We start from the raw sequence: 27,432 nt of genomic DNA on the forward strand, positions 1-27,432 counted from the left end.
TGATTGGCCAGGAATGTCTTACTTTCTCAAGCTCAGCCAGTGGATGCAATTGTGCCGTCTTTGCCCCAGGTTTTGCGGAACGACGTCCTCTCCCATCACACCACGGTCAACACCGTGAACAGCGCTGCCGCAGAGCTGCTGGAGTCGTCACCCGGCGACGAAGCAAGTCACCTGCGGGATCAGCTGGACCAGCTCAACCAGAGCTGGGAGAACCTCCTGCTCAAGACCCAGGAGCGGCAGAAGCTGCTGGAAGCCGCCCTGCAGCAGGTACTTCACTTCAAACATTCAGTCCAATAGAATCCCCAGGTAGCAGATAGAATTCTGATTTTCTTTTTTGATTTTCTTTTCACCACAACCCTCTGCTATCTGTCTCCGTGAAGGCTGAAGGTTTCCACGGAGAGTTGGAGGAGTTCCTTCAGTGGCTGAGGAGGACGGAGAGTCAGCTGTCTGCCGCCAAGCCAACAGGAGGTCTTCCTGAAACTGCCAGGGAGCAGCTCCAGCAGCACATGGTATCACATGAGCGTCGCTTTACACTCACACACCCATCTGCTCATGTGCGCTCCATCTTAATTTAGCAGTTTGATGAAGAGCTGAATCGAGACTCCACATTCAGTCCTGTCACGTCCACTTTATATTTTGTTTTACCACACGGCCATAGGAATAGGAGGTTATTCGCTTCAATTTGAATTGATTAACCCACTTATTTACACTTAAGGTTGGCTTAAATACTGGAGTCTTATTATTCATTCATTCATTCATTTTCCATACCCGCTTAGTCCCGAGCTCAGGGTCACGGGGGTCTGCTGGAGCCTATCCCAGCTGTCATAGGGCGAAGGCAGGGTGACACCCTGGACAAGTCGCCAGTTCATCGCAGGGCCACATAGAAACAGACAACCATTCACACTCACATGCACACCTACGGACAATTTAGAGTGTTCAATTGACCTCACATGCATGTTTTTGGAGTGTGGGAGGAAGCCGGAGAACCCGGAGAGAACCCACGCAGACACGGGGAGAACATGCAAACTCCACACAGAAAGGTCCCAGGTCCGGGCCCCGGAATCGAACCCACAACCTTCTTGCTGTGAGGCAGCAGCGCTAACCACTGCGCCACCGTGTCGCCCGGAGTCTTATTAAATTAATGTATTTTTAAAGTGTTGCAAGGATGCAATTGGTATCATCGTCGCATACACAAATGTTATCCAAACAGCGAGTTGCACACACTCTCACTGTATCAGCTTACGGGTGTTGCTGCAGAGACACCCAGTATACGGTGTCATTAAGAATTTAATAGCGTCTTTTGTCCTGCGGAGCAACGAAAGCTGTTGTCTCAGTTCTCACTTGTGTCTCTACTGTGTGCAGGAGCTCCAGGCTCAGCTGGCTCAGAGAGCAGAGCAGTACCACCGCCTGCTGGACAAGGGAGAGTCCATGCTGATGGCTCGCGGAGGAGAGGAGGCCGGGCCTGGTGCCACCCAGACCCAGCAGAACCTGGGCCTGCTGCAGAACAAGTGGGGCAGCCTCAACTCCAAGATGGACGACCGACGGGTGAGAGTTTTGTTTGTTTTTGTGCTTTGTTATTTTTTTTAAACCAGCTTCACACTTACATATTCATCAAACCTGACAGGCAAAGCTGGATGAGGCCGTTGCCCTGGCAACAAGTTTCCAGACATCTCTGCAGGACACCATCAACTGGCTGACCCAGGCTGAACAGACCCTGAACATGGCCCAGCCACCGAGCCTCATGCTGGACACTGTGCTTTTCCAGATCGACGAGCACAAGGTAGTGAACACGAGTTCTGCTTCTTTTTCTTTTCCAAACTTTTAACAATTGGAATATAAAGTGAACCTTTTGACACTTCTGGTTTAAGGTCCCTCTTAGTAAAGTTTGTGAGTAAAAAATAATGCATTGGAGTAACAGCAAAAGACTTTTGTCACCAATTTTCTCCTGTGTGTCCAGGTCTTTGTGAACGAGGTGAACACCCACAGGGAGCAGGTCCTGGCTCTGGAGAAAGCCGGCTCTCAGCTTCGCTTTGCCAGCCTGAAGCAGGACGTGGTGCTCATCAAAAACCTGCTGCTCAGCGTCCAAGCTCGTTGGGACAAACTGGTTCAGAGGTCGCTGGACCGCGGAAGGCACCTCGATGAGGCCCGCAAACGTGCCAAGCAGGTACGAGATTGAGGGACCGATTGTAACACAATCAAGAAGTACAATATTATCTTGATTTGAACAAACTGAATCATTTTCACCACGACATCCTTTATTTTCAGTTCCATGAGGCCTGGAGGAAGTTGACTGACTGGCTCGAAGAAGCCGAGAAACGACTGGACTCCGAGCTGGAGATCTCCAATGAGCCAGACAAGATCAAAGTACAACTGGCCAAACACAAGGTACTGCACTGTCTTCAGTGTGTAAAACAATGTGTGTTTTTCAATTAAAATCACACATTTCCTGTTTTCTTTCTCCCTCTCAGGAGTTCCAGAAAGCGTTGGGGTCAAAGCAGCCGGTTTATGACACCACAGTGAGATCTGGGAAAGCCATGAGGGACAAGGCCCAGCTGCCTGCAGACACCCAGAAGCTGGACCACCTGGTGGGCGAGGTCCGAGACAAGTGGGACACCGTTTGTGGAAAGAGTGTAGAAAGGTAAAGAAAAGATGGAGTAAAATTTGAATTTGAAATGTGAAACTCTTGAGTTCTGTTGCTTAATTTTATTGACTGTTTTCTGTCCTTTGTCATCCCTTCCGCCAGACAACACAAGCTGGAGGAGGCTCTGCTGTTCTCAGGCCAGTTTGCCGAGGCTCTCCAAGCCCTGGTGGACTGGTTGTACCGCGTTGAGCCTCAGCTGGCTGAAGACCAGCCAGTACACGGAGATCTGGATCTGGTGTCCAACCTGATGGACTCCCATAAGGTGCAGAAACCTCACTGAACCTCAAAGAGAAAATAACGATTTGAATGAATGAATGAATGAATGAATGAATAGTGTATGAATGAAAGGTTTGTTTTCATATACAGTGTAAGTTAATGCAATCTTGTGCAATCAACTGACAAAAATGGAAAATAACCTTCGAAAACAAATTTGCACATTATCACAATAAAAATAAAACAAGGAGCAGGCTGAAGCCAAAGCTTATTCTTTCCTATACTAATCAGTCCAGAAGATTACCCAATATTAGTAATACAAAATCAAAAAGGAAAAAAAAAGAAACAAAACAAAATATGCTATATTTATTTTTTTTTTAAAAACAAAGATCTAAACCTTTCAAACAGCATGGGAGTTTGGGATGATTCGAATCTGACTCTGGCATTTGTCTGAACCTGCAGGCCTTCCAGAAGGACCTGGGGAAGAGGACAAGCAGCGTTCAGGCACTGAAGCGATCCGCTCGTGAGCTCATGGAGACGGGTCGCGATGACACGGCGTGGGTCAAGGTCCAGGTTCAAGAGCTCAGCAACCGCTGGGACACGGTGTGCGCCCTGTCAGTCACGAAGCAGAGCCGCCTCCAGCAGGCCTTCAAACAGGTCAGAGAAGCTGCAAATTTTCTCAAGTATTAAAAAAGGACTGAAGCCTCACCCTCGTCCTCTTCCTGTTCCTCGTCAGGCGGAGGAGTTTCGCACAGCCGTGCAGGTGCTCCTGGAGTGGCTCTCAGAGGCGGAGCAGACGCTTCGCTTCCGCGGCGTCCTGCCCGAGGAGGCGGAGACCCTGCAGCCACTGCTGCACACGCACCGGGACTTCATGAGCACCGTGGAGGACAAGAGGGCCGACGTCAACAAGGCGGCGGGCATGGGAGAGGGCATCCTGACTCTCTGCCACCCCGACTCCATCACCACCATCAAGCACTGGATCACCATCATCAGGGCCCGCTTCGAGGAGGTGAGGGAGGAGGAGACGAGCCGCGAGCCAGATTTATGATAGAAAATGAAAAAGCCACTGACCACTGTGTGTGTGGTTTTGTTTTGTTTTTTGTTTTTGTAGGTGCTCACGTGGGCCAAACAGCACGAACAGCGTCTGGAGACGGCTCTGACTGAGGTGCTCAACAACGCCAACCTGCTGGAGGAGCTGCTGTCATGGCTGCAGTGGGCGGAGACCACGCTGGTCCAGAGGGACACAGAACCGCTTCCTCAGGACATCCCAGAACTCAAAAACCTCATCACGGAACACCAGGTGGGCTTCCGCATCTCTTCTCCTGCCTGTGGCTGTTGGTGGCAGCGGCTCTCAACTCTGCTGGTGTTTGTGGCTCTCAGATGTTCATGGAGGAGATGACCAGGAAGCAGCCCGACGTGGACAAAGTCACCAAGAGCTACAAGAGGAAGCCGGCCGAGGCTCCAAGCAGCCTGGCCGAGAGGAGAGGAGCTCGTAAGTCCATGCTGCTTCTCCTCTAACAGTCTTGAGCTCATCTTTCCCTCATGTCCCTCTTTCCCTGCCATATTTGGGATTCCTGATGCCTCACTTCCTCTAAATTCTATACAAAAGGATGTTATAGCTTACACTTCCTTACTAGAAAGACGTTCTTTATTAGAAGTCTGCGAGCTACTAACAATATTTTCAGTAAATATCTATTGCCTTTTTTCCTCATGGTTCTTATTTCAGTGACTGTATTCCCTCTTTGCCAGGCAAACACCAACAGCAGCAACAGGCAGCTATGCAGCTCTCGGGAGGAAACCCCCGACTCAACCAGCTCTGTGCCAGATGGCAGCAGGTGTGGCTGCTGGCTCTCGACCGCCAGCGCAAACTCAACGACGCCCTGGACAGGCTGGAAGAGGCACGTCTCTCATCACTCTCAGCATCATCAGTCACAAGACTTGAAAGTTTTGAAACTTAACAAAATATTCTGGATTTTCAGCTCAAGGAGTTTGCCAATTTCGACTTTGACGTATGGAGGAAAAAGTACATGCGCTGGATGAACCACAAGAAGTCTCGCGTCATGGACTTCTTCCGACGCATTGACAAGGACCAGGATGGAAAGATCACTCGGCAGGAGTTCATCGACGGCATCCTGGCATCGAGTGAGTCTCCAGCTTGCTCCCTCCATTATTTACTCAGCGAGGAGCTGATTGCGAATGAGAGCGATCATCCCTGCGCTGTGTCTATGCAGAATTTCCCACCAGCAAGCTGGAGATGATGGCAGTGGCAGACATCTTCGACAGGGACGGGGACGGTTACATCGACTACTACGAGTTTGTCGCTGCCCTGCACCCCAACAAAGACGCCTACAGGCCGACCACCGACGCCGATAAGATCGAGGATGAGGTGAGGCGACCGTTCGGACGTTGACATGTGAAACCTTGCTGTGAAATCCAAGAGAGACAGTCAGCTGCTAAGAGATGATGTTCACCTTCACTAATCCCACCCAAGGACTGATACTGGAAGTACACACACCTCATGAGAGCGTCAAAACCTCTTAGCGATATTTGCGATATTTCTGGAAGTTCAGGAGTTTCCATTACTAGTTTTTTATTGCCATATTTAGGTTTTGCGCAATTCTAGGAGTAATGGAAATGCAGCTATTATTGACAGTGACAGTAAAAGTATTGAATTGAATTGAATTGAATTCATTTGCTGTACAGGTCACCCGGCAGGTGGCTCAGTGTAAATGTGCCAAGAGGTTCCAAGTGGAGCAGATAGGAGAGAACAAATACCGGGTAAGCACAGTTTGGCTTTTCTTTCTCTTACACACAAGTATAGATAGAGATTTACATGCATGTATTGATTAATAGATGTGCTTTAAAGTGTGACGTAAAATCTCAATGTGATAGAAATCTGAATGAATTGAGCATTTCTGGGTTGTTTTTTTTTTATTATTAACAGACTGTTTATTATTAACATTCTGTGACACCCTCAACTGTCCAGCAGGCTTCACTCACCTTCCACACGTCATTTTACAGCATTTCTCTGTGTGTGTCCATCCACATCATGACCTCATGGTGTATTAATGTGTGTATTTATGGTTTGTGCTTAATATCTTAATCCCACCTCACAGCCCTCCAGGACATGCCGGCTGACTTCTCTTTTTGCCACCGTCAAACCATTAATAAACACCTGTAAATGTGGCTGCATGGATACACACTGCAATGCTGGGGGGGAACTCTGGGAGGAGTTCATTGACTCTCTTCACTGACGTCAATCACATCATTGATCAGTAATGATTTGTTCTCTTCATAAGGCCCTGAAATGTAAAGTTAATATTGGAATAAGCAATAAAAGTGCTTTTGACAGCCCTTGCCTGTTATATTAGGATTATGTTTAAGGTCACGTTGGCGAAAGGGGTCATTCAATTTTTCTTTTAAGAGTGGCAATAATCACCCACACCGAGTTCTACCAGCAGTGGAAGTGTAATCATGCAGCTCTTTACAGCGGTTGTCAACACTTGAGTCGCTTTCAGCAGCTCTTCACTGGATCAGCGGTCACTGCCACTGCTGCGCTGCCGTCATTACCCGCCCCGGGGTAATGGCACCGAGTGTCTGTCCGCCTGCAGGACACCGGCGGTACTAATAGTACATCCACCTAATGTGTCTGTGATTTTGTGCTTTGTCTGCGTCTGGCTTCTCTTTCCTTCACCTCTGTCTCCCGGTCACCAGCTGGCCGTAACACCCACATGCATTCACATCCACTGCTCTCACTACTAATGACATGCACCATGAAGAGGAAGAGGATTAGGGCCACTAGAAGAGAAAAAAAAAATTAAGATAGAATTTTTTTTTTCATGTTTCCAATCCGAGAATAAAGTTGAAATTTCGAGATTAAAGTCGAAATTTCAAGGATAAAATCAAAATTTTGCAGTTAATGTCAACGTGAAGTAAGTCAAGATGTCGAGAGTGAAGCCTTTTTGTTTTTATGAAACTTTATTAGGAATTGTACAAAACAATACAATTTAACATAGCAACAAAAACTATTGCCAGGGAGTTACATAGATAATAGTATTTTTTACAATTTAATTTCCACTTTATTTGCATCGACTTCATTCACAAAATTTCGCCTTTTTTTGATGTCGAGTTTATTTGCGAAATTTTGACTTTATTCAGGAAATTTCGTCTTTTTTAGGTCGACTTTATTCCCCAAATTTTTCATGAAATTTTGACCTTATTCACAAATTTTCAACTTAAAACTCGAAACAAAAACTGAAATCAAAATCTCCTTCCTGTAGTATTTATTTTCTCTGCTTGTGGCCCTAATCCTCTTTCGTAACCACAACATTAAATCATTTTAGAAATAGCATTTTTGAAGAGTCTGTAGGGAAATATATTTTTCAACACATGACAAAGCCAAGATATATCAGTTCCTGTTGTTTCACTCCTGATCATTTTCTTTCTCCTTGTGTCCCTGTGCTCTGCCTCCTCCGGATTATTTTTACCCCTCTAGTTCTTCCTCGGAAACCAGGTAAAGTGATGCCGCTGTGTTGTTGGTGTGTGTGTGTGTGAAATCTGCTTCCTCCAGTAGCCACAGTGGACTGCTTTTACCTTCTCCCATTTTCAGAGTTGTTTCTTGTTGTACATCCCCATAAATTACTTTGGAAACTTTGATGAAAAAATGTAAGCGCCCCCATTGTGTCTGTGCGAGCAGGTTTCACCACCACCACCCCTGTTTCTGCTGTGCTTTTGTTTGGTGCGGAGTGACAAATTGTCCCAGGTTGCAGCAGCCTACATGGCTGAAGTAGTGATTAGTGGTTGGCTGGTGTGTAGTTTGCTTCGAGCTTAAACTGGTAACAAATCAAAATGGTTTGAGGGGAGAGAGAAATGTCGAAAACTCTGCGTCGCTGAATAACTTCTGAGAATGAAAAGACTGGATATGAAATAATCAGTGATTTGTATTTGGGTGGCCGGGCGCCTCTATCAGTGCATGGGTTTTTTTTCTGTGGTTGCATGAAAACAGATCATACAGTTTGTTCTGGTCGTACTTGGGCTTCGCTGTATGATGTGTTAACAAATTCACTGATGTTTTACTCACTTTTCTTTTCCGGTTTGCCCCATTTCCCCTCTCTGCCTTCTCCTTCTCCTTCACATTGTTAAACCTCTTCAGTTTGGAGACTCTCAGCAGCTGCGTCTGGTGAGGATCCTGCGCAGCACCGTGATGGTGAGAGTCGGCGGTGGATGGATGGCGTTGGACGAGTTCCTGGTCAAGAATGATCCATGCAGAGGTAAATTACCATCACAATGACCGGCCGACGTCGAAAACCAACGACTCTTTTCTCTCTCTCTCTCTGTCCTCATCTTTTATTCACACAGAGCCTCTTACCTCTTTATTAATATTTCAGATTTTACTGTTAGACTTCTGCTGAGTCTCTGAATACTGCGATATCACATTGCTTGTCTTCCAAGGTATTATTAGGTAAACATTTGCTTGGTTCAGAGATGAAAATTATATGTTATGATTATAATATCATGATATAAAGGGACTATTAATTAAAAGAAATACTTATCTAGAAATTCAGTAAGCGTTGCTGCTAATTAATGTTCAAATGAATTGACTGCTGATTAGGGTCTGAACAAAAGTGAAAACTAATAAATAATAACTAATCAATAAATAAATAAAAAAGCAGCAAATCCTTAATATTAAGAAGCTATGACTTGACACTTTTTCTTTTAATAAATAAGGAATGGATACGTTAGTTACATAGTATAGTGCTGTTGTTAGAAGTAATAGTTGTTTTATTGTTGTAATTTCATATTTAAAATGAATTATATGACATTATAATGATAGAACTTGATGCGTTGTTTACGAATTTTATTTCCAGCCGTTATTTGAAGAACATAAATAGAATTCTCTGCAGTTTTGTCACAGATGGAAAGTCTTCTAATAAAAGATGAAGTCAGTTGCTCTCACATCTGACAGGCAGCACAAAGTGGAGACACCACACACACACACCACCACCACCACGATCTGACTGGAGTTTGTCGAGTTGTCTGTCAGCAGGTGACGCGGTGAAGCGCTGCCTCTTCTCTCCGGTGCCGTCCACAGTCGGTGTTGTTGTTTCTCTCTCCATCCTCGAACCTCTCTGTCCTCCACCACCACCACCCGTCTTCCTCTGATCCTCCGAGAATCATCCGATCCCTCGTCTCACGTTCTGTTTTTCTCTGTTGACACGGCTGAGGTTCCTCCTCCTCAGACTCTCTCCTGTCCTTCTCCTCTTGTAAAGTAAAGAGTAGTGTTGCATGTGGCATGGTCCTCAGTTCTGTCCCTCCTCCCCCTCTCTTCCTCCCTCCCTCCCTCCCTTCCTTTTTTTTTCTCTTTCCTCAGTGCAACATCCGGGACTTAAGATCCTTCGCTCCGATTCCAGTAGCTCCATCTCATCTCGTATAGGTTGGACTTGTCTCTCTCTCTCCCTTTACGCTCCCACTGGCCTGTCTCTCCTCCCCTCCACTGTCTCTTCCTCTCCTCTACTACTGCGTCTGGTTTGGCCTTGTCGCTGCGCCTCGCCGACTGTGATCACCTGACTGACGTCCTGTTTCCTCACTACCCCTCCCCCACACCCACCGGCCACTCACACGAGCTGGACAGACCCCTGACGCCAGGGGTCTTTTAACTCAACCCTGGATGTTTGGCTGTGTTGACGGATTCCTTTAATAGCATTAACACTGTGGCCGTGTGTGTGCGAGGGTGATGATGCGCGTGTGTAGTGTGGTTAAGAGCGATATCGGTGTTTTACCCGTGCGTGACTCGTCCCCCCCCCCCCCCCCCCCCAGCATGCTGTTATTTCACACTGTCTCTTGTGTCTCTTAGTGGCAGTCACTCCTGGCTATTTCTGCTGCCGAGGTACCTACTCTTCCTCCCTCTGCCTCTCTCTTCACTTTCCATCCATCCATCCATCCACGCATTCCATCCTGTGTCCGTCACGCTGTCCGTCACGCTGTCCGTCACGCTGTCCGTCTCCAACATTAAAAACCACAGCTGTCCTCTGTGTGTGTGTGTGTGTGTGTGTGCGCGCGCGTGTGTGCGTGTGTGTGTGTCTGTACATGTTTCAAATGTCCTTCTAACCGCAGTCAGGTTTGTCAGTCTTTGTCTCCGCGCCACTCCTCCGTGTCTTGCATCATGCTTTCCTCACGCCTGACCACGCAGGATTTGGCCAACCCCTGGTCTTTCACATTTCTTTGACTCTATTTCAAGAGATGAATGATTTTTTTTTTTTAAAGAAAAAAACACATTGAAAAAGGAAGTGGTAAGGGGGTGCAATGCTGAGCTTGAAACAGACCCGGGCGTGGCCAGTCTGGGTATTTAATATCGCTGGCTTCCAACGCGACTCCTCTAAATGTGATGGCTGGTTGGTGGGAGACACAATTACAGGGTGCACCTGACCGGCTGCTGTTGACGGGGGACGTAATTGTAGGGTGCACCCGTCACGTTGCCTGGCTGTTGGGTTGGCAGGGATGATAGACGGCCGCTGCAGCCTCCTCTTCTATACATCTAACTCTCCTTTCACTCTGTTCTTCCTCTATCTATCTATCTATCCATCTATCTATCTGTCTATCTATCTTGTCTACCCATCTATCTATCTATCTATCTATCTATCTGCCTATCTATCTTGTCTACCCATCTATCTGCGCGATTGGCTTCTTGTCGTCTGCTGAGGCTGCGCTGCACTTTTTGTCCATGAATGCTGCCAAGTGTCTTCTGGAAGACTAAGCATAATCCAGGCATGACACACCCTCTCCCTCCCACCCAAAAAATACACCATACGTAGCTCAACTCCCGAGGCACTAAAGGTAGAGAGGCCGTGCTTTCCCCCCCGCCCCCTCCCACCACCTCTCACATGTGGGCAAGTAAGTATCAACAACACAGAGTCACTTGTCAAGCTGAACAAAAAAAAACAAAACAAACACTTCAGACACATGCCATCGACGACAGGGATGGCCCAATATTTTGTTTTATTTTTTATTTTTTTTAAACTTTTGTTATTCTTTAACTGCTAGAGCTGGAGAATACATATATCATTTTTGGTCCCAAGTTCCAGTTGAGTAATTTTTAATATATTTTTTATGTATATATCCAGAGACTTTCTGTGTCCAGAAATCTCCATGAAAACTGCATATTTGTACGTTGCTAGCTCTTCTGACATCATAAGGGGTCATTTCCAGAGCTCTACATTTTAGTTCAGACTCTAAAAAGTGGAGCAAACAAGAAAAAATGATTTTTTTATCAACTCTGAAATTTCCCTGACAGCTGACACATTGTCGTTAGAAAACAGGTGAAAATATTTGTTTCCCCTCTATTGCCGTATTTGTAGTTGCAGTAATGCAGTAAAAAAAAATTTATTTTTTTTTAGAACCAGTACAGATAAAACTGTAACTCTCTGGGGCTCTCTAGAGCCCTCTTTACCAGAAAAACAAGTCTAGCAAAGTGCACTCGTGGTGTCCCGATTCCCCTCAGACACTCCCTGAACAAACACCCGCTCTGCTCCCCAAACACTCTCAAGTAAAAAAAAACAAAAACAAAAACAAACCCAAATATCCTGCACGGACTCCGATGTTTGCAGCCGCAAGGAAGCACCGACTCTCTCCCTCACCCTGCTCGCTGCCTCTGCCGCCCCCTGCTGGAGGAAAGTCGTCATACAGAGACTCGAACGAGGCGACTCACCCTGCTTCTTCTTCCCCGCCTCTCTGCCTGTCTGCAGCTCGCGGCCGCACCAACCTGGAGCTGCGCGAGAAGTTCATCCTTCCGGAGGGAGCCTCCACGGGATTGGCTGCCTTCCGCTCCCGGGGTCGACGCTCCAAGCCGGGCTCCCGCAACGCCTCGCCCACCCGCTCCTCGTCCTCGGCCTCCCACAGCGGCGCCTCCCTGCCCTCCGCCCCCTCCACTCCTGCCACACCCACGGCCTCCGCCTCGACCCGGGTGAGAATCACAAAACCCAACTGTTGCTTTACACACACTGATTGTTGCACTTGAGTCATTTTTCCGATATGTCAAAAAAACAAAAAAAAACAAACTAGGTTTACCACAAAAGCTAGCTAACCAGTTAATCATCCTGGGGTCCATAAAGATTAAAAGTACATACGCATAAATGTTACATTATATAAATACATCATTTCACTTTACATATATAAATACATTAGCAATATTACTATAGTGGCAATGCTCACACATTCTAGCCTCTTTGAGTTGTATATTCCACAGTATATCGCAAAACTGTACATATTAAGTATTAAACAATGTGCATGTCTGTACCCAAGAGGAAGCTTTATAGTAGCTTTTTAAAACTTTGCTAAATCTTTGCTTGTTGCTTGAGTGATGGCATATGGCAGACTGTCGCACTGTGACGTGGCCCTGTACAGAGCATAGTATAGTGTTACACAGTAGTATTTACACAAATGGGCAACAGGAGACGAGTGAGAAATCAGCAATTCATTAAGAGTCGTCATTCTGTAAGGAAGCAAATGTGGCCAAATGATGCCCATTTGGAACTTCCTGTTCAGCAGCTCAGCTGTCAATCATATCCTGAGCGCACACACACACACACACACACACACACAGAGGAAGAAACAAGGAAGTGGACAAAGGATACAACTTCATAGAACCTGTTATATTTTCTTGTGTTGCGTGTTCTGGGGTGCTGAAGTCGGTCAGGGTCTGAGGCTCCAGCTCTCCATGTTTCTCTGTGTAACCGCTGTCATGTGATCACTGTGTCAAGCATTGTTAACTGTGTGTGGGTGTGAGACTGATTAAACATGCGTTTGTCTGTTTTTACGAGTTTGCTTTGCGAACTGTTGTCACCATCCTGCTCTGGTTGTTGCTGTTGTTTGTCACAAGCCACCGCATCCTTAACTGTGAAACTTTTTTTTTTGTCCTTTGTTGTTGTTTTTTTGTCTTTCATCTTTTTTCCCCTGCCAATCCAACCCCGCCACTAACCCGCCTTTAAAATCGTTCCCTCTGCAAACAATCAAAAACCACCAAAATAAAATGCGCTGCTGCTGCTGCTGCTGCTGCTGCTGCTGCTGCTGCTGCTGCTGACCCTCCCCCATCCACCACCTTCCTCCTCCCCTCCCCCACCATCCCTCACCCCCACCCTCCTTGCATCTGCTTCTCTCCTCCGCTGCCTCCGCTCTGCCCCTCCACTCTTTCACCCTCTCCTTCCTCCCTTCAGTCCTCCCATACCCATTCTCGTGACTATGCCAAGCCCTGGCTGGCTCACAGTAAAACTCCAACGCCAACCAAGTGCCACTGCTGCCCAGAGCTCGGCCACACCACCCCTGGGCACGAGGTAACGCACCCACCCAACCCACCCACCCAGCCACCCGCCCATCCGTCTTTCCTGCCCCACCCAAACCCACTGCCTGACCGACCAACCAACCAACCAACCACCCGAGGGCACCGATGCACTAACACGGATTCCTTTTTGTCCTGTCACAACCATCTATCTCTAAATAAATGTCTCAGGGCTGGAGACAAAGGCAGGCAGCAAACATGAAGTAGTTGAGACAGAAATATTTTTTATTTTGAAGGATTTGGTGATAAAATGTCAAAAAAGAAAACAAGCAATAATCAATTATCCTTTATTATATAGTTTACAAATTGTACATTTTCTATAAAAAACTAAGTGTAAAGATTACTTACTTAATACTTCAAAAACTTGATTTGATCATCCTTAACTATTGGGGACATTATTAATCATTCATCCTTATTAATCAGCCCTTGATATAAAAAGTGTTTTCATTAGTATTCAATTAGTGTTACTATTTAAATCTTCGCCTCAGTAGATTTAAATGTGACTCTCATCAGTAGAAATTTGTGCCTAGATTATTTTCTTTCTGTGTGTTTTAGCGTACTTTCATGTCAGCGACGTTTTGTGACGTTCTTTTGTCCTTTGTCTGTGATTTGCTCTTTGCGCTTGTGTGATTGTGTAGCACTGGCAGTCTGAACGTAGGATAAGCTCGTGCGCAACCCTGCGGGCCCGCCAGACTGATGTGTCTTACGTTAACCCTGCAGGGGGCGGCGTCGGGGTCCAAACTGAAGCGGCCGGCGCTCCACTCGAGCCGAGGCTCGCTGACCGGAGAGAACGGAGGAACGACACCCGGCAAGCCGTCCAGAACAGGTGACGCTCCACTCAAGGTTCAAGCTCGGTTATTGTCGCGGAAGGAAGTTTCGAGGAGTCTCTCGGCTTTCACGCGGAAAGAGAAATAAGATGCAATAACACACCTGAATGAGATGAAAATAATGCAGTGAAAAAGTGCAGTGACTGTGGTGAATTCATTCAAATTGGACAGATATTTGGTCAATTGAGAAATTATTTTGAAATTATTTTTGCTTTCTTCTTGGACATGACCTGGACGTGAGAAGAATCTAGCGCAGTGGTGGGCAAATGATTTGACTGGTGGGGCCACAATGGGTTGTACAATGAGACAGAGGGGCAAATATATATATATATATCAAATATATCACGGGATATGTAGAACACACGTGCTTTTGAGTCAATAGAACAAAGTGTTACAGCAAAATGTTAATTGTAGCTCCACGGTATTTAGCACTTTATTGAAATGGCTCTTAAAACACTGTAATGAAATAAAGCTACTTTATTGCTAACTTACTGGTAATATAATTTCTTCAAGTTCAGAGGGCCGGATTGAAAATATGGCCCCCGCGCCGTAGTTTCCCCACACCTGACCTATCGGGTCATCAGAAAACTACTCACGCGTGTCATTTCTTCCCATTTAAACGCTACTAAATCCCACCCTCTTTTTACCTTCTGTTCTTCCTTCCTGTCGTCCTCCCAGACCCCAAGCGAGGAGGCTCCACCGCCACCAGCCGCGCCGGCAGCCGAGCCGGCAGCAGAGCCAGCAGCCGGCGCGGCAGCGACGCCTCAGACGCCTCGGAGCTGCAGGACGCTCGCTCGGTCTGCTCGGACACCTCGGACACCCCGCGGAGGGCCGGTGGAGCCAAGCCCTCCAAGATCCCCACCATCTCCAAGAAGGCTCCCAGCCCCAAGACCTCGGCCTCTGGGAGGAAATAGCCCCACGCTGCACAGGGCCCCGGGTCCGGCTGCGCACAGAAAACTGGATTGAATCTGTCAAATCTCACCGTCGCCACCTAGTGGAGAGGAAACAGCGCTGTCCGTTTTTTTTTTTTTCCCCCCCTCACTCGAGTCCCGAAAAAAAAAAAAAAAAACGGAAGTGAAGACTTTGCACGAGAGCGAAAAGAGTCGTTGCCTTCCAGCCCCTCGGCCTCGTGTCTTGGAAAAGCCCCACCAAACTTGACGTGATGCTGCCTTACTTTGTGTTTCGCTCGTCAGTCTCGATCACACAAAGCAACAAAGAGAGTTTGTGTTTTCTTTTTCTTTTGTTTTTTCAAAAAAAAATTGCTTTATTCCCACGCTGGCACACAAAGACACTCGTCCCCGAACACGGCAGCAGGGCGGAGAGCGGAACGCAACACCGCACACGCACACACGCACACACGCACACACGCAGTATCCAGATGGCGTTCAGGAACGAACAGAATTGTGGGTTTAAAATAAATATAATTTTGTTTTTTGACTTTTTGAGAGAGAGAGAGAAAAATATGCAACGACGACCGCGTCGCTTCTTCCTCCCAGCTGAGGAGGGAAGAAGCCGCAAGCAGCGGCGGCAGACGAGCGGCAAAGACGCCCTCCGACAGACGCACACAGACGCACACCAGCTGGACTGCAGTGTCGATCCAGTCGCCACAGCGCGAAACTTCCCCCCGGCTGCTGGAACGTGCAGATGTGTGCGTGTGTTTCATTTCGGCGAGGGGGCGCTGTGGTTTTCTGTCACAATCCAACACCCAGAAATCCCTAAACTGGCAAGAAGAACTATTTTTATGTTGACTCTCGGAGTAAAACAGCACATCACTGGACAATATACGACATGTGTTACCCCCCTCCCCCCGTTATCGACCTCGCTCGCCGACTTCCAGCGACCAGCATGCACTAATCGTCTCTCCCTCCGTGTCACCGCGTTGTGTGTCTTTGTTACAAGAAAACGTTAAAAGGTCATTGACTTAAGTCACTGTATGCAAAAATTTTCATTTTGCAAAGGTAATTTTTTTGTTTTGTTTTGTTTTTTTTCTCGTTGTTTTATGGTTAATTTATAATCCAGTGCTACTTTTTGTTATTTAGCTTAAAAGAAGAATCTATTTATTTTTCAGTTTTGGCTCATGTCATCGTCTGCGGAGAGTGACTTAGTATTATGGGAAAGGAAATTTTGTTTTGTTTTCATTTTTTTTGTACCAAGGTGATCGCTCTTTGTCATCATGTTGTGTGTAAAGTGTGTTTCTACTTTATTGTAACATTTTTCACTAGGTCGCTCATGGCAGTGGCAGCCTTGTTTGTTCATTTCTCTCATTTTCTAACTTGACTACACTTTCCAGAACATGACCAAAGGGGGTTTCCCCTTCATGTGTAGACAGAACTATGAAATTGAATGAGGGAAGAATCTGGGCCAAGTGGACCAATGAGAGCAGGTTTCCTCCCGCCATTTCTTCTTCTAGGTTTATTCTTTCTTTTTTTCTAACGTCCTGTCTCGGACAGGTGGAGTCGTCTCTGTGGTATCTCGGTGTCAAGAGATTATGAAAGAAAACTAATGAAATGAGCGTGTGGAGAAGAACGTCTAAAGGCGATTTTTATTTATTTATTGTCTCTCTGTGGGAGTCTGGACTCAGTGGTGTCGGGGGGGGGGCCGGAGGAGAGTCCCGCCACCTTTCGTCAGTGCGACAATGTGAACGTGGACGGGTGTTACTACGAGTCGACTGTGTAAAAGAAAAAAACGAAAAACTAAAATTATAAACAAATTTTGCTTTGTTTTTTGTATTAAAATATGCTTGCAGTAGAGATGTCTCTTGTCTTTTGGCTTTGGTTGTGTGAACAGGTGTGTGCGATTACCTGGGTGTTGTCGTAAGACAGTAGCTGCGTTTCCGTTACGGAAACACCCAAACTCCGAAAAACCTCTTAAATATGACTCGCAAAATGTCCTGAAAACACTCTTTTCGCATTTACATGTCATCGGACGAGACATGCGACCAGTTCACTCCAAGTGAAAATGGCGCGTTATGTTTGGACGGAGGAGGAGATCTAATATTTTTTTTGTTTTTGTTTACAAGTAATCAAAGAAAAGCATAAGAGCCGTTCTTGACAGCAAACAATATTGAAATGCAGATTTATGGCGAAATGTTTTGTACCTCCACCCTCCTCACAGTGGGGTCTCGCCGAAAGAGAATTTAGGAGAATTGCGGCTTATGCGTTTTGCACCATCAATGGAAACACCTGCCAATCGCAAATGTGCTCTGTCCTCATTTTAGAAATATCGCTTTCATTTTGCGAAAAAAAAAAAAAAAAAAAACTGTCGTGGAAACGTGTGTATTGTGATGTGTTGAAAACTGTTGGTACTCGTATTGCTGAAGGAGCAGCGACTGGATGTTTCCGGCTCGTCGCCCAGCATCACGTGACAAACGCCTGCGTTGCATCTTCATTTGAGCTGGTGCGAGTGGGCGGAGCCTGTGCTAGCAGTGGCTTGTCGCAGTATCAGATTGTGTGGCCAGTGGCTCGGTCCGCACTTGCACTCAATCTATATTGGCAAAGCAACTGGTTGAGAGGCTCCGTGATGACGTTTGATGTGGAATATGAAGCTGCGTTGTGGTTCTGTAGGAAGTTGCAGCTGTGTCTTACCAACATTGTTTCCTTACCTCAGCTGTCCCACTGATCTTCACTTCACTGTTCTCTTTCTATCATCTCAGACTTTCTCTTTTCTGAAGACACTGTCCACATTCAACCACCATAGGAATGTCATTTTTCATATTTGGGGGGTTTATGTGGTTTCTTTGGGTGGGGGGGGGGGGGGTCAGCCTCTCCCTCCGGCATTCCCTCTTTCATGTCACTCCTCCTCGACCCGCCGCCACCCCTCTGTCCTTCACCCTCCTCCTCATCCTCCTTTCACTCCTCCTACACCATTATCTCCCCGCACTTCCCAAACTCCCAAACATGCACTTGTGCAAAAGGAAAGAAAAACAAAACGGGCCGAGCGTTAATTCCTGGGATTTGGGAGTCGCCCTGTTGGCCAGAACAGACTGAACCACGGTCACTTTGGTTTGGTCAGTGTTATTCATGCCTTTCAAAGTGACCACAGGCGCTGAGCTGCTTTGAAGGGGAAAGCACACATACACAGGCTGGCACTGGGCTCCTAACCAACACTATATTTGACTCATTTCGTTCCTCCGCTGGTTTAAACACATGCACACACACACACATTTGCATTTGTGTGTTTACATTAGATTTAAAGCATTGCACGTCTGCTCACTAATGGTCTCAGAGAGGCTGTTGTTCTTTGCAAGTTATTGACTGGATTGGACACTTTTGAGCAAATTCTGTTGATCCACACTAATTTGTTTGTGACAACTCTGATTTGGGATTTTGTCGGCCTGTGACAACCATCTATCTCCAAAATAAAAGTCTCAGGAGACAAAGTCTGAAGCCAGGCAGCAAACAGGAAGTAGTTGAAGTAGTAGAGACAAAAATTACCCCAGACTTTGTCTACTTGGGCAGACTTATCATCACGAGTCTGCAATGACTCCTTGATGCTCTGTAGGCAGTAGAAGACAAACATTAAAGGAAACCAGCAGCTTTTGGAATAGACATGCACAGTGTTGCTGCTGAGGTTCAGGACCAGGACTTTCCCCTTTCAGCCAAAAAGGGGAAAGTCCTGCAAAATTATGAATAAAGAATAAATTGACTGTCACTCTTTCTTCACTGGTTGCGACTCGAGTTCAGCTGAGCAGCTTTGGAAGGACTCAGACATGTGGAGATGAAAAGCTGGATGGGCGGAGGATGGATGAGGTCGACCCAGAGTGACCACGGGGAGGGAGGAGGAGAGAAGTTCAAAGGCTGGGAGGAGAGGTTGGGAGGTGGAGGCTGGGACGGAAAACATTCCCTCCCTCCCTCCATCCTTCCCGCTCTCTCTCTCTCTCCCTTCTCTCTCCCTCCCTCCCGGCTCCTCAGAAGCGACAAAGCTCCATGACTTTCATTCCGCTCGTTTGGCTCCTTGGAAGCTGCACCTCTCTGGCTCCCGAGCGAGACCTTCGGTCCAGGATCGCAAATCAGGAAACAATTTCCCGGAGATCCGTTTCGTGAGAATCGATGATGAAGCTGGACATCTGGAAGCTCCTGAGACGCGTGGGACGGAGTCAAAGTTCTCAGCCATGATCTCGCTCCTCCTGAGAAATCAGCCCTAAATCGCTGCAGGTGTCAAACTTCCCTTCCTGAGAATCTCTACCGCTTGATTCCTCCTTGGGATTTCTGTTCAGTTCCTGTGGCACCTGCTTGTCACTGAGATCGCCGCACGCACTGCACATTTTTACATTTTTTCTTTTTTATCTTTTTGACAACATCAAAGCCCCGGATCGGCCCGGATCTCACAGAGGCACCGTTTGTCCGTCCTCAAAACACTTTGGCAAGCTTGTCATTATGCCCTCGCTCTCATTATCTCTGTTTCTCCTGCTGCACCGCTAAGAGGCTTTGGGGTTTTTTTTTGTTCCTGAGACGGTAGCTGGGGGGAGGCGAGAGGGGGAGGTGGGGGGGAGGCAGAGATAAACAGAGGCACTAACAGGCGGTAAACACAGCCCTCCAAAGGCATCTCTCCTGTAAACACACGGAGCATAATTGGACTCTGAAACCAATTACCCGGAGGAGAACTCAAGTCGGAATCTGGGAGTGAAAAGTTTGGAAATTTCTCAGCCAAGAAGAAGAAGAAGAAGAAGAGGAGCAAGATCATGGACTCGAGCATCTTCTCCACCGCTTCGTGTCATTACAGCGAGAGAAAACAGCAAGGGGGGTCCAAGCCCTGCTCCGGACCCCCCCTGCTACACTCCGGACCCCCCCTGTTGCGCCCCAGGACCCTCCTGATGCTGCTGCTGCTGCTGCCACTGTGGACCCCGCAGGCCGAGGCGGCGGTCCACTCCAGCTTCCGGCGGCTGAGCGGCCGTGAGAAGAAGGAGATGCAGAAGGAGATCCTGTCCATCCTGGGCCTCCCGGGCCGGCCGCGGCCCCACCCGCCACTGCGCCCGCCCTCCTCGGCGCCGCTCTTCATGCTGGACCTGTACCACGCCGTGGCGGCCGACGAGGAGGACGACGCCGTCGCCAACGAGATCATCGTCAACGGGCCCGGCGTGGGCCGCTACGGGGTGGCCGACCGGCTGGCCCAGGTCAACTATGCCGCCGCGGCGCCGACCACGCTGAGCACGCACACACCGCCACTGGGGGCGGTGGTGAGCGAGGCCGACACCGTCATGAGCTTCGTCAACCTGGGTGAGTTCGCCGAGGTTCTGACCCGGAAGCGGGGGAGTCGTGCAGGGAGTTTGAGGAAATGAGCACCTTTGCATTTACGCTTTGAACCTTGAAATCGGTGGATCCACACAATCAAAGTGAAATATTTGGTAGGAATACTGAGTTGTGGGCTGTTTTAAAATATTAAAATAGTTGATTAGCTTCGCCTTGTCAAGTTGCCTGTTTTGGTGTTCCACTACCAGCTGCTGGTTTCATGTATTAGGCTTTCCATGAAAACCAATATAATATACAGGTATATATAAGTGTATTTAATAATAAAAGTGTCTATATATATATATCAATGTATATATACAGATATATATATACATATATTTACATACATATATATGTATACATGTACATATACATGTATATGCACATATGTATACATATATATGTGCATATATTGAATATAATTTTCAATATTGAAAATTATTGAAAATAATGCAATACATTTTTTCTTCGATTTAGTTTCTGAATTGTATCCTTCAGGTTTCCATGACAGCTGATTGGCTGATCTGATTGGAACATTACTGCAGTACTTGAACAGGCTTAAAAAATCCAAATCTAAAATCTAAAATCCAAACTTGTTGTCCAAACATGCAACATTTACTTTCATTTTCCAGGCAGTGAACAAGTTGACAGCAGATCAATTGATCGGTGCATCGACAAGAACTTTTCGCAGACACATTTGTTTATTTAATTTGATGATTTTTGATGATTTTTTTTTTTCTTTCTTGTCTTTGCGTTGTGATGGAAGTAGTCGTGTGATAGTTGTATAAGGACTCGGATTCAGCCTCAGCTTTCCTTCAGCTTTCCTTCAGTTCCTGCACAAGGACAAGAAGACAGTCGCCTGGCACGATGCTTATCTGTCAAAGTACAAAAATGAAACTTCCTCGGCTGAATGACTTCCTTCCTGCTGCCATGACCAACACCCACCCACTTCCCTCCCAGTCGCCTGCGACATCAACAACATGTCGACATCAAACTGCTGCCGTGCCCCCCCCCCCCCCCCCCCCTCAGATGTCACCTGCCGTCTTCAGCTATGAAGCCGTCAATTTATCTGCAGTCCGTACTGCAGATGGCGAATTATTCACTAAAAGTGTTTTTACAAACACGGGACACTTTAATGGCACCTTGTGTAAAGTGCTGTTCAGATTCCTCCCACAGATTGTGAAGGAATCTGAATCACATCGCTGCACTGTAATTAGTTTGTCTTTGGATCGAGCTGTTATATTTGATGCCCGGTGCTCACGTGTTCTCGGGGGCTTCTCCGTCATCTCCTGCTCTCCTACAGGTCGCCTCTGCTCCGCCTCCTTTTCCACGGCTGATCTAAACAGTGTGTGTAATTCATCTCAATCAGCCAGGTGATGGGCGTGTGTCCCTCCGCAGTGTGCAGTGGGGAAGACACAGCTGGTTCACAATTAAAGGCTGCGCTGACGCAGGAGAAAAAGCTGGAGGTCTGCAGTCAGATGAAAATACTGCACATCTAAAAATACCTGACTAGGCTGCAATTTGCGGTGTGTGTGTGTGTGTGTGTGTGTGTGTGTGTGTGTGTGTGTGTGTGTGCGCGCGCGTGCACGTGTCTGTGTGTGTGTATGTGTGTGCGCGCGTACACGCGTGTGCACGTAATGCAGCTGCCACTAAGTGTCTCTAATTACTGCAGCCTGTGCACATGTGTGTGTGTGTGTGTGTGTGTGTGTGTGTGTGCGTGCTGATGTACTGAACCCAGCAGGCAGGGGAGCCCCGTCCTCCTTAATCTCTCCGTCATATATTCAATGCGTGTGCATGTGTACATGCCTGCCAAACCTCAATGACCAAAGTTGGTTCTTGCCCTGAAGGGCTTCCACAAGGGTGAGGCACACGCACATGCACACGCACATGCATAAACACACACACACACACACACACACACACACACACACACACACACACACACACAGCCTTGTGTGCTGGTGAAACACATCATCATTTGTTGCCCACAATCTTGCTTTTTTTTCCTCGGACATGATATAAAGTTTCCATATGTCCATCTTAAGTGAAATACTGCAACCTTCAACCCAGAGGACAAAAAGCTTCCCAGGGGCCAGTAGGGGGCGTTGTACACCTTCTGACAAATCGTAAAGAATGTATATTTCAATCATTTAAATATGGTTTAAATTATCCACGAAGCTGCGGAGATGAAAGAAGGACACAAGCATTCTTTCAAATGTAAACTACATGTTAACCTCAATGTTTTTTTTATCAATATTAAATTGCTGAAATAGTTGAGGTACATGTACTTGAACGCTAACTATGTGTATATTTGATTTTTGAAAATGCATCTGAGTGCAGTGGATGTGGCCGTATTTTCACTGCTCCGCCTCCTCTCTTCTCTGCAGTGGAACAGGAGCGGGACCTGCTGCAGCCGCGGCCCTACTGGAAGGAGTTTCGCTTCGACCTGACGCCCCTCCCTCAGGGCGAGACGGTGACAGCGGCCGAGTTCCGCATCTATAAAACCCTGACCATGGGCCAGCGGGCCAACCGGACGCTCCACATCTCCGTCTATGAGATCCAGCGAGAGAACAGACACAGGTGATGCCACTCTGTCTTTTTTTGCTTTCTTTTGCTTTTTCTTTTTTGTGGCAACCTTCCCAAAAACCTCAAGGTCCTAAATTTGGGTGGAAAAAAAAGCAAATATGAAAGTCATTTCATTTACTTTTTAGGTCATCAGTCGCAAAGTAGTGACTTATGTTTCTGTTTCTTATGTGTATGTTTTTTGTTGCTAAGTTGCATTTCATGTTTTACACACACGCACACACACTGTAATAATTCATACTTATTTTATTCAAAACCTATCTGTCTATATATCTACTCTGATAAATGATGCCCCCACTGTAGGAATGTAAGTAGAAGGATGTTTGTCCACACATGGCGCACTGGGAGTGGTCCATCTCTGCTGAAGCTCCTTCCATATGTCGGCCAAGCATAGTGCCGTTCATCCTCATTTAAACGAAATTCTTTGCTAAATAAACTGAGAGCCATCGGTCGTCACTCGAGCTCATTTTAACAGATTCTCTGATGTTTTTTTTTTTTTCTTTCTCGTCTTCTCCAGAGAACCAGAGCTGGTGCTGCTGGATGTGCAGTCAGTGGCTGCAGGGCAGGAGGGCTGGTTGGCCTTTGACGTCACCACCGCCTCCAACCACTGGCTCCTCCAACCCCGCAGCAACCTGGGCATCCGCCTTTACGTGGAGACGGAGGAAGGTGGCTGCTCCGCTCGGTCACACGTGGGCATTTACCGCAGATGTTTCAGTTCCACTACCAACACTGTGTATCCTCCCACCCCCCCAACCCCCAACCCCACCTCAGACCGCTCGCTGTCCGCAGGCTGGATAGGTTTGGTGGGTCGGCGGGGGCCCCGCTCCAAACAGCCTTTCATGGTGACCTTCTTCAGGGAGAACCAGGTCCCGTGTCGCCCGCCACGGGCTGTTAAGCCCCATGCAAGGAAGAAGAAACCCAAATATGACCTCCCAGTTCCCAGCATACAGAGTAAGGCGCCACACTTCATCATTTAAACCAATTGTTTTGATGAACCGAGATATTTTAAAGTAACAAAATACACATATGAGTGTTTCCTTCCAAAACACCTAATTAACCAATCTGCTTTCAAATCACGTCATAACAACATCTCCGCATCTCCTTGGAGTCCTCTTATGCTGAGAACGCATCATCCAGAGGGACTACTTTTACTCACCATGCCAGACAAAGGAAATCAATCAAGATCAGCTCAGAAAGAAGATATTGGGTGGCTCATGATACAAGGGAAGGCTGTGCGATGTGTTGGTTTGTCCAAGAAGAAGTCATACAAAAGTACAAAAGGTTTAATATTGAAACCTAAAAAAAAAAACATCCCTCGTCGTTTGGCCAGAGGAGCAGTCCCAGTTAAACCAGTTGAAGGAAAGTCTCCAGGTGACCTCCCAGACAGTGTTGATATGGGATGGACTCCCTGAATGTCTTATTAGCTATTATTTGTTTGCAAACCCTCTGGGTGGTTTCTTCTGGACCCTCCTTACGAAGGCTGTTGACGCCTTCAGAGTGTGACAGAGGAGGAAGGAAGAGGGGGAGGAGGAGGAGGGGGAGGAGGAGGAGGTAATGGCACCTGGACAGGATGAACTGCCCTGCTTCTTGGAGGAGGAGGAGGAAGAGTGCCCTTCTTTTAACAGGTTTCATTGAACTCATCTCAAACAGAACAGTGCCTTCTGTTCTGACAACTGTTACAGTGGTTCAAAACCCGCAGACACCTGCAGCTGGTTCACAATTAAAGGCTGCGCTGACGCAGGAGAAAAAGGCGGTCTGCAGTCAGATGAAAATACTGCACATCTAAAAAAAATACCTGACAAGGATCTCCTGCGCGCTGCTGCGCTGCTGTTTTTATATCACTTCGAAAACAGCAGCAGTTCATGCATTTTCTTTCTTCAATGAATTTTCACCCCCAACAGCTGTACTGTCGTGTCTAAGCGTTTCACATTCATATATGCAAATATGAACACATGATGCCAATTATTGTACCTTCCCTCCATTTTCAGACCGGAGCCCTGCTAACAGCGGTGGTCAGCCGTGCAAGAAACACGAACTGTACGTCAGCTTCAGCGATCTGGGCTGGAAGGTCAGCAGCATTCCAAATAGTCAATGTTTGATTGGTGAGATTGGACTCGATTGAGCAGTAATCTCACCAAAAAAAAAATACTGTGTTTTCAGGAGAATTACATTAACAACGATTTAGGAAGTTGAGCAGTTGAGTGCATTGCTCTCTGTGATTGCAGGACTGGGTTCTGGCTCCGACCGGATACTCCGCGTATTACTGCGATGGCGAGTGCTTTTATCCTCTGGGCTCCTGCATGAATGCCACAAACCACGCCCTCATCCAGCAAGTGGTCAGTTCCCACATAAACGCACGACAATTCTTTAATGCACACAATAACTATGTTTACATGCGCACATTTCTCCAATCCGATCTAAACCTTGGTTGATCGGAAATTCCAAATCCACTGTTTACATGGACACTAAATGAAATGATCCGATCGTGACGTGTGTATACATGTGCCAAGCGTAAACCCTAACCCTAGATATTCAGGGTTAGAATTAGGGTTCGCAAGCCCCAACATTTTAAAAATTAGGGTTAGGGTTTCAGGGTTCCTCATGGGCTAGAAGCCCCAAATTTGGCGTGGGTGTGTCTTAGGGATCCTGATGAAAAAGCAAGTGGCCCCATTTCTCTAGGACAAAGTTGACTTTTGACGCTCATATACTTAAGGCTGAAATTGGGGTTAGGGTTTCAGGGTTCCTCATCCGCTAGAAGCCCCAAATTTGGCGTAGATGCATCTTGAGGGATCCTGGTGAAGCAGCAAGTGGCCCCAGGTCTCTAGGACAAAATTGACCTTTGACCCTCATAGGCTTGTATGGCATTAGGTTAAGGCTGAAATTAGGGTTAGGGTTAAGGCTGAAATTAGGGTTTCGGCGTTCCTCATGCGCTAGAAGCCCCAAATTTCACATGGGTGTTCCTTAGAGGCTCCTGCTGAAAAAGCAAGTGGCCCCATGTCTCTAGGACAAATCTGACTTTTGACCCTCATATACTTGTATGGCATTAGGGTTACGGTTAAAGCTGAAATTAGGGTTAGGGTTAGCTGAAATTAGGGTCAATGTTTCAGGGTTCCTCATGGGCTAGAAGCCCCAAATTTGGTGTGGGTGTATCCTGGGGGGTCTTGTTGAAGCAGCAAGTGGGCCCATGTCTCTAGGACAAAGTTGACCTTTGACCCTCATAGACTTGCATTGAATTAGGGTTAGCTGAAATTAGGGTTAGGGTTTCAGGGTTCCTCATGGGCTAGAAACCCCAAATTTGGCGTGGGTGTGTCCGGGGGGATCCTGGTGAAGCAGCAAGTGGCCCCATATCTCTAGGACAAAGTTGACCTTTGACCCTTTGAGCATTGAATTAGGATTAGCGATAAACCTGAAATTAGGGTTAGGGTCAGAGTAAGGCTTCGCAAACCCTAACATTTATATTAGGGATTGCGAACCCGAACATTTCAAATTAGGGTTAGGGTTCGCAAACCTTAGCCCTAAATATTTAGAGTTTTAGTTAGGGTTGGCGAAGCCTAACTCTAACCCGAATATAAAATGTTAGGGTTCAAGAACTCTAACCCGAACCCTAATTTTAAAATGTTAGGATTTGTGAACCCTAACCCTAACTTGCTGGTGAATGTGTTGTGCTGCAGGTCCACCTGCTGAAGCCTGACGAGGTGCCGAAAGCCTGTTGCGCTCCGACCAAACTCAGCCCCATTTCCGTCCTCTTTTATGACGACAACAACAACGTCATCCTCAAGAAACACCGCAACATGGTTGTGAAGAACTGCGGGTGTCTATGAGTCCTGTTTCTCATGTACATGATGGGAACCTTTGGCACAGTTGAACAGCACAGGAACAGCATAGATGACCGGGCGACGTCATCTCCAAACTCTCACATCTGTACTGATTTAGGACCGTCATTTGGTTTCGTTGTAAATATTTTTCTGAACTTTTGTACTGGTGTTACAATAATGTGCATTTTGTTGCACATTACCAAATGTGAAAAAATATTCTCTGACGCCCTCAGTTCTTTGCCCTCAAACACTTGTGAACGTCAATCAGATCTTGATGCAAATCTTTTAAAATAAAAAAAATGAGTATTGTTGGACTGTTTGTTTAAATAAATGTGTGCAATTCCCTGGATCACTTGTATACTTTTTTAATAAATGGAGAAAGAATTGTAAAAATTCGCACAATTTAAAATAAAACGCCCCAATGTTTTTATCTTTGTGAGAGTGCTTTAACAAAAATGAAATGTGTGGCAGTTTCTCACACCTTCATACTGAGGACTTCATTTGACTTCTACATATAGTCATAGTCGGTAGTCGATAACAGCGTTGTTGGTTTCAAAGCGTTTCTGACTGATCAAAGCATCTTTTCAATTTTTTTGTTTTGTCCACGGGGAAAAAATTGACATACTTGCATGAAGATATTTCCAATTTTAACAGCTCCGTCACATGCCGAGCTTACAATAGGACGTTGGGTTCGATGGGTGATTTGATGATGATGAAATTTCTTTCTTTTAGTTTTTTTATTTTTCGGACTCTGTTTTCCCAGTAACTTTCTGGGAGGACTGTTCTGAGGTAGTTC

At 46.6% G+C, this 27,432-nt stretch overlaps 2 protein-coding genes across 27 annotated transcripts in view; both read left to right on the forward strand.

The window, feature by feature from the left end:
• Window positions 1–16,761, forward strand: part of macf1a (microtubule actin crosslinking factor 1a) — a 182,610-nt gene extending 165,849 nt beyond the window's left edge. For 13 of the 25 annotated variants that reach the window (XM_076011905.1, XM_076011906.1, XM_076011908.1 and 10 more), the window contains 24 exons: window positions 70–267; window positions 381–509; window positions 1,363–1,545; window positions 1,625–1,780; window positions 1,958–2,164; window positions 2,266–2,385; window positions 2,469–2,638; window positions 2,744–2,903; window positions 3,317–3,511; window positions 3,591–3,863; window positions 3,966–4,154; window positions 4,235–4,346; window positions 4,604–4,752; window positions 4,834–4,996; window positions 5,086–5,240; window positions 5,558–5,632; window positions 7,350–7,367; window positions 8,007–8,124; window positions 9,225–9,287; window positions 9,708–9,740; window positions 11,596–11,813; window positions 13,063–13,179; window positions 13,905–14,010; window positions 14,690–16,761. In XM_076011905.1, the coding sequence (XP_075868020.1) occupies window positions 70–267; window positions 381–509; window positions 1,363–1,545; window positions 1,625–1,780; window positions 1,958–2,164; window positions 2,266–2,385; window positions 2,469–2,638; window positions 2,744–2,903; window positions 3,317–3,511; window positions 3,591–3,863; window positions 3,966–4,154; window positions 4,235–4,346; window positions 4,604–4,752; window positions 4,834–4,996; window positions 5,086–5,240; window positions 5,558–5,632; window positions 7,350–7,367; window positions 8,007–8,124; window positions 9,225–9,287; window positions 9,708–9,740; window positions 11,596–11,813; window positions 13,063–13,179; window positions 13,905–14,010; window positions 14,690–14,925 (3,543 nt within the window). In that variant the 3' untranslated portion in view covers window positions 14,926–16,761. The remainder of the gene's footprint in view (window positions 1–69; window positions 268–380; window positions 510–1,362; window positions 1,546–1,624; window positions 1,781–1,957; window positions 2,165–2,265; window positions 2,386–2,468; window positions 2,639–2,743; window positions 2,904–3,316; window positions 3,512–3,590; window positions 3,864–3,965; window positions 4,155–4,234; window positions 4,347–4,603; window positions 4,753–4,833; window positions 4,997–5,085; window positions 5,241–5,557; window positions 5,633–7,349; window positions 7,368–8,006; window positions 8,125–9,224; window positions 9,288–9,707; window positions 9,741–11,595; window positions 11,814–13,062; window positions 13,180–13,904; window positions 14,011–14,689) is intronic. The other 12 variants (XM_076011917.1, XM_076011923.1, XM_076011899.1 and 9 more) reach the window with 7 other exon arrangements.
• A 2,144-nt stretch (window positions 16,762–18,905) lies between these two features.
• bmp8a (bone morphogenetic protein 8a) lies at window positions 18,906–27,066 on the forward strand. 2 transcript variants are annotated; one of them, XM_076011206.1, is made up of 7 exons: window positions 18,915–20,226; window positions 22,626–22,818; window positions 23,339–23,487; window positions 23,593–23,772; window positions 24,810–24,889; window positions 25,047–25,157; window positions 26,493–27,066. In XM_076011206.1, exons 1-7 carry the CDS (start codon window positions 19,692–19,694, stop codon window positions 26,640–26,642), a joined length of 1,398 nt encoding a protein of 465 aa, XP_075867321.1. In that variant the 5' UTR covers window positions 18,915–19,691; the 3' UTR covers window positions 26,643–27,066. The 2 variants fall into 2 exon arrangements, with proteins under 2 accessions (XP_075867320.1, XP_075867321.1); XM_076011205.1 differs by having other exon boundaries at window positions 18,906–20,226; window positions 23,339–23,772.
• Window positions 27,067–27,432: the final 366 nt, after the last annotated feature.

The sequence above is a fragment of the Nelusetta ayraudi genome, unplaced genomic scaffold (assembly GCF_046127955.1).
Source record: "Nelusetta ayraudi isolate G7.1 ecotype Tasmania unplaced genomic scaffold, CSIRO-AGI_Nayr_v1 ptg000135l, whole genome shotgun sequence".
NCBI lineage: Eukaryota > Metazoa > Chordata > Actinopteri > Tetraodontiformes > Monacanthidae > Nelusetta > Nelusetta ayraudi.

Coding starts and splice junctions, on each gene's coding strand:
- bmp8a (XM_076011205.1), top strand. CDS start 19,692: ATGGACTCGAGCATCTTCTCCACCGCTTCGTGTCATTACAGCGAGAGA. Junction 20,227..22,625: donor CATGAGCTTCGTCAACCTGG/GTGAGTTCGCCG, acceptor TCTTCTCTGCAG/TGGAACAGGAGCGGGACCTG. Junction 23,773..24,809: donor CCCAGTTCCCAGCATACAGA/GTAAGGCGCCAC, acceptor CTCCATTTTCAG/ACCGGAGCCCTGCTAACAGC.